General features: G+C 40.2%; 1 protein-coding gene across 1 annotated transcript in view; it reads right to left on the bottom strand.

The window, feature by feature from the left end:
* dym (dymeclin) overlaps positions 1–12,037 on the bottom strand; it is a 48,670-nt gene extending 36,633 nt beyond the window's left edge. Inside the window, exons 1-8 of the mRNA XM_084035861.1 lie at positions 11,844–12,037; positions 10,992–11,204; positions 9,727–9,779; positions 9,522–9,615; positions 8,458–8,594; positions 6,813–6,885; positions 4,421–4,546; positions 2,306–2,445 (exon numbers count right to left, since the gene is read on the bottom strand). Of these exons, the coding sequence (XP_083891987.1) occupies positions 2,306–2,445; positions 4,421–4,546; positions 6,813–6,885; positions 8,458–8,594; positions 9,522–9,615; positions 9,727–9,779; positions 10,992–11,131 (763 nt within the window). The 5' untranslated portion in view covers positions 11,132–11,204; positions 11,844–12,037. The remainder of the gene's footprint in view (positions 1–2,305; positions 2,446–4,420; positions 4,547–6,812; positions 6,886–8,457; positions 8,595–9,521; positions 9,616–9,726; positions 9,780–10,991; positions 11,205–11,843) is intronic.
* Between the last annotated feature and the right edge of the window lie 1,346 nt (positions 12,038–13,383).

Below are 13,383 nucleotides of genomic sequence, written 5' to 3'. Positions count from 1 at the left end.
AGAGAGTATAGTAGAGTGGAGTATAGTATAGTATAGTAGAGTATAGTATAGTAGAGTAGAGTAGAGTAGAGTATCGTATAGTATCGTATCGTAGTAGGGATGCACCGAAATGAAAATTTGTGGCCGAAGCCGAAGCCGAATAAAATTTAAACGCTTGGCCGAAGGCCGAATACCGAATACCGAATAATGAATGCGGTTTTTCACAATTTTTTTTATATTGCATAAATAGCCTTAGACATGTTTTTCAAATAAAGTAAATTTTTATTGAATATTGACATTTTTTTTAATATTCCAGTAGCCTTTGTTTTTCAAAAAAAGCACAAAGTTTTTCATTTATATTAGGCCTTCAAACAAAACATGCATTCAAAAAAAAAATAAAGTGCATTAAAGTGGATAAACCCACAACAAATGAATTATTGTCCTTTTGGCAAAAGTCTGCTTAGCCACAGTAGATAGCTACCGCGTAAAAAAAAAAAAATTGCGTCATTGCGTCACACGCCACTATTCGGCCTTGCTTTTAACTCATTCCACCGAAGGCCGAATGTGGCTTTTTTTGCCATTTTCGGCCGAATATATTCGGTTACCGTCCGATTATTCGGTGCATCCCTATATCGTAGAGTATAGTATAGTATAGTATAGTATAGTAGAGGTGAGTAGAGGTGAGTAGGGTAGAGTTGAGTAGAGTAGAGTAGAGTATAGTGGAGTAGAGTAGAGTAGAGTAGAGTAGAGTAGAGTATAGTGGAGTAGAGTAGAGTAGAGTAGAGTAGAGTAGAGTAGAGTAGAGTAGACTAGAGTAGGGTAGACTAGAGTAGGGTAGAGTAGAGTAGACTAGAGTAGGGTAGACTAGAGTAGGGTAGACTAGAGTAGGGTAGAGTAGAGTAGAGTATAGTGGAGTAGAGTATAGTGGAGTAGAGTAGAGTAGACTAGAGTAGGGTAGAGTAGAGTAGAGTAGAGTAGAGTAGAGTAGAGTGGAGTAGAGTAGACTAGAGTAGGGTAGACTAGAGTAGAGTAGAGTATAGTGGAGTAGAGTATAGTGGAGTAGAGTAGAGTAGACTAGAGTAGGGTAGAGTAGAGTAGAGTAGAGTAGAGTAGAGTAGAGGAAGCCAGAAATTGCAAGGTGCCAGTCTGGGTGATAATCCTCCTGCAGACGCTCGTTCAAACTCAGACAGCAATGTGAAAATGAAATGAAGCCCTGCTTAGCTTTGCTGATGACTAGTGCTCACTTGGTGTAGATCCCTCTGTTTGGCCTTCACTACTTGGTAAATGCCCCGTTTGTAATCGATAATTGCTGAATAGAACAACACCCCTGCATGCACCCATTTTCAACAATGAAATTAAAATGTGTACTCTGCCGATCCCCGATGACTGTGGACCAGTCGGAGAGACGGAGAAAGAAAACAAGTGTTGTTTCTGAGCTATGAGTATAAGAGCGCTTGTGTCTTTGTTGGTCTGTGCGTGTGTGTACAAGGGAGGCGGCTGCAGACAGACAGGCTCTAGGGGATTACAGAACAGGACAGGGCACCATAACTCACTGGGCCGATCGCTGGCCACAGACAGACAGGCTGGGCCGAATGCTGATGGCTCACTGATTGGAATCTCCCACCAACAACCGACAAAGAGCATTTATCTGTGGGGGAAACCCAGCCCTATTCTCACACTCAAACAAATTTGCATTCAACACGCACAGAGCATATTACACCAGTGTGATACACACATTCATTTTTGACTCATCCCTTTCATCCACGCTGCTCACCCTGGCCTGCACTTTAATTTCTCACATTACTCATATTTCCCACTAGTTGGCTCACAGGAAAAAAGGACACTCAGTTCTCTGTTTACTGCCTGGTTCTTATTTTTGTAATTTGACTGTCATTACTATAATTTCAGATGATATTTCTACTAACCCGCCTAATATTGATGTGGGTAGACAGAGCGTCATCACTGCATCAAAACACAAAAGGGGCAAGCAATGGAAAGACTTAACATTTGCACCTCTTAAGGGGGTCCATATAAAAATGACCTAGTCCCTACAACTATTTAGCATTTAAATAAAACAGTCTTTCAAGGAAAACAAATCTCTCTTTGATTCTTTGATTGAACAGCTCACCAGTCATGTCCACATGAAGACCAAAGCTGTGACTAGCATTCATAAGAAGACACAGCCTCTTTTTAAGGGGTCACAAAACATAAAGGTTGAGGACCACTGAAACCCAATATAGTTTGTGAGAAAATGCACTTTTGCTGAAAAAAAAAATCAAATAGTTTGTTTTTTGTTTTACTTGTGTGTGGATGTGTGTACTCGTACTTGCCACCCCTGATGCCAGGCCGTAAAGCAGGCCTCCTTCGGCTTTCGGCTCAAAGATGTGGGTTGCTGGAGGCGGACATTTCTCCTGTCTGATGAAGTTATAGAGCAGGGTCTTCACCAGTCGACTGGTCAAAGACAAACTGGGCAAAAAAAGAGACAAATGGAAAGAGAGGTTTTAAAAGACAGTTGAAAACCAGGAAACTTTAGGGCAGGTTTAATATGTGAAGTCTTTAACATTTAAGGAATTATGTGTCTATAGAACACCGAAAAATAAGCTTATATTGCTTACATATATATATTATATTATATTATATTGCTTACAAGACAAGCGCAAACTCATCCGCAAAAGTTTCAAAATAAAAGACCTAAGGGTTATCTAGTCTTATGGCCTCAAAGGCAGATTCAGGAGGATTTTCTAAAAACAATGCATAGACCCCCTTTCAATCATCACTTATGACCCGCTAGAAGTGTGTGGCAGTGTCTCTGCCTGTATTTTCTCTTTGTGTGTGTTCAGCAAGTTTCTGGGCATCCACCTCAATAAAACCGCAGTGACCAGATTGTAAGGAAGCATCCAAGAGGATGCTGCAAAAATGCTGAACACAAGAAAAAAATTGCAAATATAGCGAGGCGAAGTGCAAAGCGAACAAAGCTTTGTCCAAAACAAAAGTGAATGTGGGGGTTGGCTTTCACCTGCTGGCGAGCAGTGTAAACCTCGCAAAGCCAGTAACCGACAAATCCTTCTCATTGTGCCTTTAAAAGCTGTTCTTCACCTGCGGAGACATCAATTATACCTGTCCGCATACAACTGAACTAAGAATCCGTACGCAACAATTTGAATAATTACCTTTATCAAACAGAGAGAAGAAAGAAAATGCTCAGCCCTTTTGCCGACTCTGCCTCATTTAATAATAATACTAATGATTAATTTCCCAGCTTGGGATCAATAAAGTACATCCATCTATCTATCATTATCTGCCACTAATGCAAGTGGTCGACAGACCGGTCACAGTGAAATAAAAAGGCCAGACACAGGACTTGTTCTTACACGTACAAGCAGGTGTGTGTGTGTGTGTGTGTGTGTGTGTGTGTGTGTGTGTGTGTGTGTGTGTGTGCGTGTATTCTCAGTCCAGTCGTCCATATCAAGTGTCACTCGGAGTCTCTAGTCTTTCCTCACTACCTCAGCTCTTCTCCCAACAAATGACATGCATGTAATTTGTGGTGTACATTATCGAATATCACTGCGTTGCTTTCTCATCTGACCAAATGAGAAACATCAGCCACTTGGAAGGCTTTTTTCAGCTCAGTGGTAATTAACCCAAAGTGCTGTCATATGGGTCTTATGCGTCTTCCATCCTCTGTCCATGCATCTAAACTGCACTACTAGACTTCAACAGGCACTCAGAGCTACAGCGTTTATCTGAATTCAATATTAATATTCAAGACAATAATGAAGGAAGAAAAACTGGGTTCAAGCCACTTAAAATACACCAGACTGTTGCTTTAATTTGACTTTTATTTGCAGTTATCTTTTTAATGTTTGCATTTTAAGTTTATGGTTATTATCATTTAAAAAAAAAAAAAGATTTAGCTGGTTCACTTTTTCTCAGACTCACAGACGACAAGGTCAAAGGTGAGACAAAGGTCTTGGTTGACTAGATTTGTTTCTTTTATTTCTCACTTTATTATCAATAGAATGACACACGAAGCCACTATCTGGGACGTGGTGAGATTATCTGGAAGCACAGAGTATCAGAGTCTGGATAGATGAACAGTAGGCTGGATCAGATGGTGCCACTTTGGATTGGAGAAGATCCAAAATGATCTGGGCCTGCGTTCAAAAAGAGTCGTCGACAGATTGTGGACGACCCAGTTACGGAGGCAAGCGAGCGTGACTGTTAGAGCAGTTACATTTTTGCTAATTATTCCACCTTTATGCATTTGTTATACATTTTTGGACTTTTATCTTTATGCAAACTTGGTTTTCGGGATTAAGGTTGACGTTACATGTCTGGGTTAAGATAAGAGTTACATTTAGCGAACTTTAGTAGTTACTGTTTGGTGCATGAAGATCATGCAGTCTTCAGTACAGTATAGAGTATGTGTGTGTTGTCTCACCATCGTCCCTTCATGATGTGCTGGTAGATTAATCCATCTCGGAGGATGTCTTTTTGGAAGAGTTGGTAGGAGAAGAATACCAGCAGCGTGGTCACTGCTTCAAACAGGATGCTGTAGGTGATGTCACTACACGAAAAGATAGATGCAAGTAGAGTTAATGTGGAAAAATAATAACCTCTCACATCACAACTTCAAAGGGTATAAATATATGTAAAAGAAGATGATGTTGAGTGTGTTAATTCTTAAAGCAAATGGATAAAATCCATGCAAGCCCTTCAACAGAATCTCTTTTTGTTCTATTATTTATTATCGATTTATTACATTATGAGAAGCAGGTTATTTGCAGCTGTGATATACAAAGGAGATACAATATTGTGATTCCTGAAAGGGAAAGAGGCCTCATCACAGATGACTACTGTTCGATTGAAGCATGTTACCTGCTTCCTGACGCCTAAACGCGTACACAAAGCACTCAAGTGATCTGAATGAAATAACGGGTCAGTGGAGTTTCACTTTCACACAGCCTTGGCCGATTGCATCTCCTGCTGAATCATCATCACTTGGCTGTGTATGTAAACGGATAAACACTGAAGTGTCGCATCTCGGGCTTCAACAAATATTTTCATTATTGCTTAATCTTGATTATTTTTCTTGGTCTATTATAAATTTCACAAAGACTAAGCTGACAACTCGAAATAGTTTATTTTATCCGACAAATAAATACAAACCCCGGAAATATTTTTACTGTTTACTGTAGAAGATCAGAAAAAAGAAAATATTCACATTTGAGAAGCAAGTGTGAAAGAATCTGACTTAAAATATTAAATTAATGATAAATAGATCATCAAAAATGTTGGGGTTTTTTTGTTTTGTTTACTGACCCATCAATTAATTGACATATTGTTTCAGTTCTACACCTGTCAGTGGAACAATGACACAGCTAAACACACAGGCTGTACGTATTACAAATGTCTTTACTATTAATCTAAAATATTCCTAATCTTCAATTTTACTAATTATTTAGTTATCTGTGTCAAGCATTAAATCATCTTAGAAAATAAAAATATAAATTCAGGTACTTTAGGTTACGAAATACCCCATAAAGTATTTTTGGTGTAGAAATAAGACACCTCGTACGGCAGCAAAGTCTTGACCATCTGATTAAATCATCCAACCACACTGACTCTCAGTGATTTAAACAGTATGTCACAGCATGTGCAGACTTACTGATTTATGTATCAATATGCATCAACAGCCTATCTGGAAAAAACAACATAATAAACTATTGAAATCCATCTTTCTTGTTAAACGAAGCCACACAAAAAGTACAGTAGTCTGTGAGGGAGTTGGGGGAAAACATCCAAACCAGGAGCACGTACGGAGGAAATGGGCCGACAGCCACAATGTAGCGGAGGGAAGAAAAACAGGTTGGAGTCCTGAAGCTCGGAACAATGAATTATATTGGAATGCTGAATGCATTTACACAAGAGCCGGGCTTTGATGTCCGGTGACAACACAAGACAAGAGAGAATAAAGTAGACTGGTTGACAGAGGGGAGGACCATGAATGACACGATACAGACGAGGGGAGAGTGGAAGATGCTGCGTCTAGGAAACGGCAATTGTCAGTCATGTTTCTGTGAACTTGTTTTGACACTGCCGAGATATACGTACTGTATCACTGTCTCTCTGTGGCAGACTGAGTGGCAGGCAGGAGGGAGTTTCAGCCTGGTGAGTAAACACGTTGATAGATTCCCTCATTAAAGCGGAGCGTATTAGCGTGCGCGCCGCCCACGGGGAGTAAAGGATGATACAATTTTTCAATCATTATGTTCCCTCCTCTCCCACTCATTGGCAACGCTCCTAATCAAACTTTCATTTCAAGCCTCAACTCTACTTCCGAAACAACAAACATCCTTTAGTCATATCCGTTCCTTTTGATTTGGTCCCTTTACTCAGCACGTCAGTCTGGCTGACGACTCTGGAAGTGAAACACATGGACATCTGAGACCAAACCTTGTCCCATAATGGATCTCAGCTTCTCTTGGTTAGGGAATCGAGGAGCGACTGAGCAAGTGGAGCATGCAAAGAGAGCGTTACAAACTTTACACAAACTGTTTTCCATTAACTGCTTAATGGCTAACATCCTAGACACATTAACAACCAACAAGCAAGGAATGTAACAATGAGGAACTGGGCTAGGCTGAGAACCGACACACAAGCCACCAATATTCACGTGAATATAATGTGATCTTGAACAATTTGTGTGGAGTGAAATGTGTCACGTTACAGTGTTTTATCTGAACCTTGCATGTGTGGCCTTTTTAGTGTGTGTAATCGTACCATTCCTTTCTCACACACACTAACACGCACACACACAGGAAGATACTTACAGCAGGGGCACCTCTACGATCAGGTGGATGAGGTTAGACAACAGCTCCTCAAGGAGGTCCTCGCTGCTTGTTTCTACAGAGAAAAGAGGGAGTTATTATATGTGACATATATGGCAGCTCCCTGTTGATCACAGTGGCCTACCAACTGTACCAGTCCCCCCCTCTATCCTTCCTATCATCCATATTTCCTGCTTGCTGTACAATGGTAGTGCATTGAAAGAAACGAGCTAACTGGGATTACAGGGTTTCTGCAGGGTTCGCAGTTACATTTTATATATATATTTTTTTTTTTTACATTTTTAATACCACATAATACAATTTAAGACCTGCTCCACGATCATACCGGCCCAAGTATTATAGTACAATGAAAAACCAGGAGAGACGATAGGGCAGAGAATTATTTATTATATATTATTAAACCCAAGTTTCAGTACTTTCCAGCAGGATAGAGCAATAACTCCGAATGATACAATTCATCAAATTAATGAGACTTGGACATGGGTAAGTGCCAGAAAATGAATGGATGGATTAATCAATTTAATGATTAATTCTGGTTAATGTTATTGTTGAAATTCACACATTCCCGTTGAGGGATGATGAGCGTCCTAGCTGCTGTAGCTAGCAGTAATGAAAGTCCTTGCCACAGGTCTAATAAAGGATTTAATGGCCGTCTGCGAGCACAGTCAACTCCCGCAACAAATCCCCCATTATTGTTACTTGGGGTAAAACATTTCCTGACAGGCAGCAATAGGACACAGAAATTATTATTATATATATAATTAACATTATTGCATATAGGAGGCAAGATAAAACATTTGAGACTTCTGCAAATTACAGTTTAGACTATGCTGTACTCTACTCGATGCTTTTTAACCCTTTATGAGACCTGCAGATACCCATGGATTATCTTCTCGTTAGCAACTTTCAACAAGCCATAATTAGGTCCCTGCCATTTTGCAGGCAAATCACAGAATGATGTATTTATAACAGTCACCCAACACAGCAGATCTATCCCTGTACGGTCGATAGGGAGCTGCAAGTGTGTTTCTGCCTTTATGAAAATGTCAGAGTTCACGTGTGCGATTTAATCCTGATAACAGGAATAACCAACAGCCTTGCCAAGTGAGCACCAAAACAGTGTAATGTTATTTACATTTGTCAAGAGTGTTTACTAGACTTACCTCAGACAGGGCTACTGTTTGAGGCCGAAAAATGATGAGACTTTTATTACCAGAGTCTCTAAGAGAGAGCTGATCCAGGTCAGTAGCCAGGGGTATCTGTGCTCAATTAAAAATCCAATTTCTTATCTCTCTTTAGGTATGAAGGGAAGTGTAACACATTTGACCCTTGTGGCTATATTCTAATAACTCACATCTCACGAGTCGACTAAGGGCCAAACACTTTTTTTTTTCAGCAGATGCACTGGATTTTTGCATAAAAAAGGTACAAGCAGGTGTAAATCTCTAAACTGACTTAAAGCACTGTCTTTTCTGTTTCAAACGCAGCTGCTTGTCACGCCATATGTACAAAATGACAAACACAATCACTGGTTGAATCCCGTGAAGCTTTATGAAATTCCCACTTCCATCTCCCTGAGGCACACCTTCCCTTTCCCATTCAATGTGATGTGATGGACGAAGCTCACCTCCACAGGAGCCTAGTGCCCTCTCCTGGTAGGAGAACTGTAGGTGCAGCTCCTCTTCGCTCATCTCCCTGATAAACACCTTGAGCAGGCAGCGAATCATGAACAGTGCATTGTGGGCCTGCCAGATAAACAGCTGACTGTGGCGGAGAAACGAAAAAAGGACATCAAGGTCAAACATAGAACTGGGACGGAAATAAATGTAATGAAGGGGCTGGCTATGTGCCATTGGTTTACACCCTAAATTTAAAGGGGAGAGCTTGGCTGACCATGAATGACCTTCAGTTATATGATGCTTCAAATGTTAACAGTTTCAAGTATTAATTCCGTGTGTTTTGACGAATAAAAGTAGAAACTAACAAACCCTTATGTTAAGTTCCTCATGGCAAATTAATACAGCATCGCGTTATCCCCGTTACTTTATATCACATGCATCACTCTCTTTGCTATGTTAAATGGGAACGATGAACAGTTTTCATGACTGCATCACAACCTTCAATTTGACAACCAAGGAAACTGCGAGAACACAGTCGCCTTCTCCATAACACATAATGATACTAAACAAGACAAAACTTGAACATAATTTGGTGAGAAGCTAACGGATAATGCAGGAAATGATTGGTACCATCCAGTGAAAGCCACGACCTTTCATAACCACTAAACACCAACCTGGGCGTGTCTAATCAGTTACACAAATTAACAGTTATGTTAAGAAAATGTACGTTTGTTTATGGGACAAAGGCTGTTACGAAATAGATGAAGTGTAGATGAGGAGCGATAACTCCACCCTCTAGAGAATGGGGAGTTCCCATCCGAAGCATTTGCGTGACTTGGGAATGTTCTACCTCTGTTGGAGCTTGGCAGTGAGTGCAGAATAATGCCACATGTGTTGATGGTTATACCTCAGCAGCGTCCTCATGGGAAACGAAACCACTTCCCTTGTAAAAACTAAGGATGCTCAGACTGCCTGTGATCAAATAACAAATGGCCTGCACTCCCACACAGCGAGCACTGACATAAACAGAGTTTATCATTGCCGACGCCGCCTCTCGGGTTCATGTACTCACTCTTGGCATTCTGTAGAGATTTTGAGCTCTTTGGTTCTTCCCAGGAAAATTCTCACAAGAGCGCCAAAGTTCCCTGTTCTGGGATTATTTTCAACTTGGGAATAAAAAAAAGAAGAGAGTTTATCAGCTATATATATATAAACAGATAATAAATAACGTGTTGACCAGGAAATATATCATACATTTGATATCATAGGAAACTTACTGAGGGTCTTGGCGAGGGGGATGACGGCCTCTTCCAGTAACTTTGAGTCTCCACTGGTTTAAAGGGAAAGAAACAGGAAAGAAGAGTTCTAAAGACCACAAGAAACCCCCAAAAATGTATGCAAGCGAAAAAAGGAACTGACTGCTTGTAACATCTGCCTTCTGTTGTAATGCGAGAAAACAGCCGAACTCACACAACATTCAAAAAGCTTGCATCTGCACTCACAGAAAATAGAAACGGTATGTTGTATAAATGCCTGTCAAAGACTTAATGAGAGGTACGATGAACTGGTTCCATTTATTGGTACATTAGATCAGATGTTGACATTTGTGGTTCATATGAATTAATGCCATTTAACACATTTTGGAGTTCTGTGTGGAATTCCTTTCTTTTCTGTCGGATTACTCGGTCCAGTGCCGCCACGTCGTGCTCGTGTGCATTACGTTTCAAGGCACCACTAGCTTTTTCAAGTAGAAAATATCACTCTCTACCCTCTGGACATCACCGTGATTCTCAGCGGAAAACCTTTTTATTGGAGCCAGAAGTGGCCGGACCAGCTGGGTCACAGACCTTTAAAAGGAATTGTTTGGCATTTTGGGTGTTGGAACTTGTGAAGAAGATTTTACAGTGTTTTCTGATATTTTACAAACCTATCGATTACCTAGGACAGTAATTGGAAGATCAATCGATCGTGAAAATGCAGCACTCTAATAGTGTTTTTTGTGTTGCCACTGCATATGGCTATGTTGACTTGGTCTTGTATTTGTCTTAACATAAATGAAAGAAATAATGCAGTGTCTTTACTTCTCAACACTATTTACAAAGGAAGTAAACATCAATCTATTCACAGCCAAGCGGGACAATAACCCTGTTGGATCATCCTGTCATTCTGCAAACATCCTGCCTACGGTTTAATGTTGGATCCTGGTTTAGAATATAAAACAACTTTCTCATTGTGTGTTAAAAATCTGTATCTGGATAATTCTTCTGATAGTTTGGTCTATAAAGTTCCTGACCTTTCGTTTGGCAAAGAATCCTTAACACAAGGTTCACTGTCTAAACTTTTCCTGAGCTTTCAACTGCATTTTCTCATCATCAACATCATCGTGAGATGCGGCTGAAAGCCCCGGAGAAAACAAGTGGACATTTTCTTAGTAATTATTTGTCTGGCAAAGTCCTCACTTTATAATAATGCCAAACAGAGGAATGTGCATGCAACGCATCAACCATGAACGGTTTGGTTCTTGTTTGGCGGGTTTGTGTACCTGCTGGTGGGACTTATGAAGGTGAAGGAGATGAGCTGGTTCCAGAAAGGATCGTTCTCCGATATAGACTCGGTGCCCACCAGGGCCTTCAGGCTGGGGTTCTCGGACAGGTCACTGACCTGGCTGGTGTTGGCTCCCATCTCTCTCTCTACTGGCTCCACTCAGCCAGACTCACCACTCTTCACTGCTTTTTCACCAGGCATAAGCCAAAACCTGGGGTCAGAGCAGGATATGGGTTAATCATTGATTCCATAACAGACATAGGTTGATAAACAACAGAAGAAGCTTTGAATAGTTTAAATCTAAATAACTCTATTAAGCAAAACCACCAGGTGCAATAAATTGATGTCAAAGAGAGGTCGCGTTCGCTCCAGGATGATCCACAAGGAACCAGGACGTGTGTTCTGTTTTCTTCAAAGAAGCACACCTTGCGCACACACAGGTGTTAGCCAGAGAGCCGACGTTTGCCCAAGTAAACAGGAACGCACAGAACCGCAGATAAGGATGTTTTATACACGAAAGGCACACATCTGAGCTAAGATTCCAGCAAAAACATATTTTCTCATCATGCCCTCAACAGTCTGCTGATTTTAGATTCAGTGTGCCGGCTCGTGCGTCTTTAGCATCCGCTGCTTCAGTTGAGCAACTATCGTGACGTTAAGCTAGCTCATCCCGGGTTTCAAGTGCAAGAGCTCGGCGATTCTGACTGTCAACGCTGTGTACTAAAGGTCCCACGTTACCATGAAATCATAGCTGGGTACATTACTGATTAACGACATGTGACAGTGAACAACTCGCTGTCCAGAAAGGAGCTAACGTTGACGGCTTGTTTGCTATCAGCTGACCGCTTACCTGTCAGAAATGCTTCTCGCAGGTTCCGTGGCTCTCTCGACTCCCACGACCGTTAAAGAACCAATGTTTTTTCACACCAATGGACAGTTTTGTCCAATTTTTTAAGGTGCAATTTCCAAGGGAAAACACCTGAAACGGAGGGTAATATGAGAAATTGAAGTTTACTCTACATACTCCTGTCCTCCATATTTTCCACGTCGCCACCCCTTGCGTAATGACGACATGTGGGGGCGGTGTTTACGTCTGTGACGTTGCAGACAGAAATAGGGCCAGTAGAGTTCTGCAGAGATTTTGTTTCTAGATTTCTGTAACACGGTCAAACAAATGTATGCGTCAGGCTTTTTGTGCAGCTATAACTATGTTGACTATAAGAATGCAAATTACATTGCAGGCACGTCATTATTATCAATGAGATCATTATTAGTCAGCTGGCCAAAAGGATGCTTCACAGGTTTCAGTCACCATTGACGCAATTCAGACGTTTTCTCATGGCTCTGGGGTCTGTTTAAACGTCAGTAAGTGTGAGCTGCTCACCCTAAAAAAGTAATTAATAATCAAAACAAATACACTAGTATATACAGAAAAAACACTAAATGTATGGCTTCAAAGAGAGTGCCTCTCAGAGAGAGTAAAAGTAATGTACACATTATAATGTGTACACTTATTATGCTTCCCTCCACCAATTCTCAAAGTAGTGAGGTTTGTCACCAGTGACCTGTCAATAAAACTGGTGTTTAAGAAGTTAATATTTCATCAACTGGTTGACAACCTCCTTGGACTCTAGAGGGCATTTTGTTAGTTATGTTACTGATCAGCGAATAATCACACTGTCATCAGCATATGGCCATCAGAGTCATGTTAGCTAATATGCTATCTTCCTGTCATCATCACTCAATGAATGTAATAGGTATGACAAATTATAATTAACCTGTACACAAAACATAATTTTTCTCAGCTTGTTAGTTTTGACAGATTTTGCATGTAAATAAGCTACCGTATGTTGTATTGTAAAACAAAAATTCACTGCTGGTAATTTTTGTACAATATCATGTTTATGCTCCCAATAGACCTCATTCTACACTCTATACTTTATCGTAAATTGTAAATAAAAACAAAATTCACTGCTGGTAATTTTTGTACAATATCATGTTTATATGTATATAACAAGTCTACTCTATTTCTATTCTATTTTTTACATTTTTTAATTTATATTGTTAATTTTTGCTATTGTTATTATTACTATTGTGTTTCTTGTAACATACTGTCCTTTGGCTGCTGTGGCAAACAAATTTTCCGTTGAGGGACAATAAAGGAATTCTGATTCTGATTCTGATTGTTCATCACATGATCAAATAGAGACTTCACATTGAACAACATCAACATATATATTATCCAGCAAATATGACTGCATATATAGATGACAGAAAATACCCCAAAACGTTTTCTATAGTTTCTTTATGATTCAAATAGAAAAAGCATATACTTTTGCACTGTCCATGTACGCCACTGGGTGACTCCTGTTTTTCTTGAATGCAACTAC

Source organism: Eutrigla gurnardus, assembly GCF_963514095.1.
Source record: "Eutrigla gurnardus genome assembly, chromosome: 19".
Lineage (NCBI taxonomy): Eukaryota > Metazoa > Chordata > Actinopteri > Perciformes > Triglidae > Eutrigla > Eutrigla gurnardus.
Note: the sequence above shows the minus strand (reverse complement) of the source record. Positions and strands in the feature narration are given on the sequence as shown.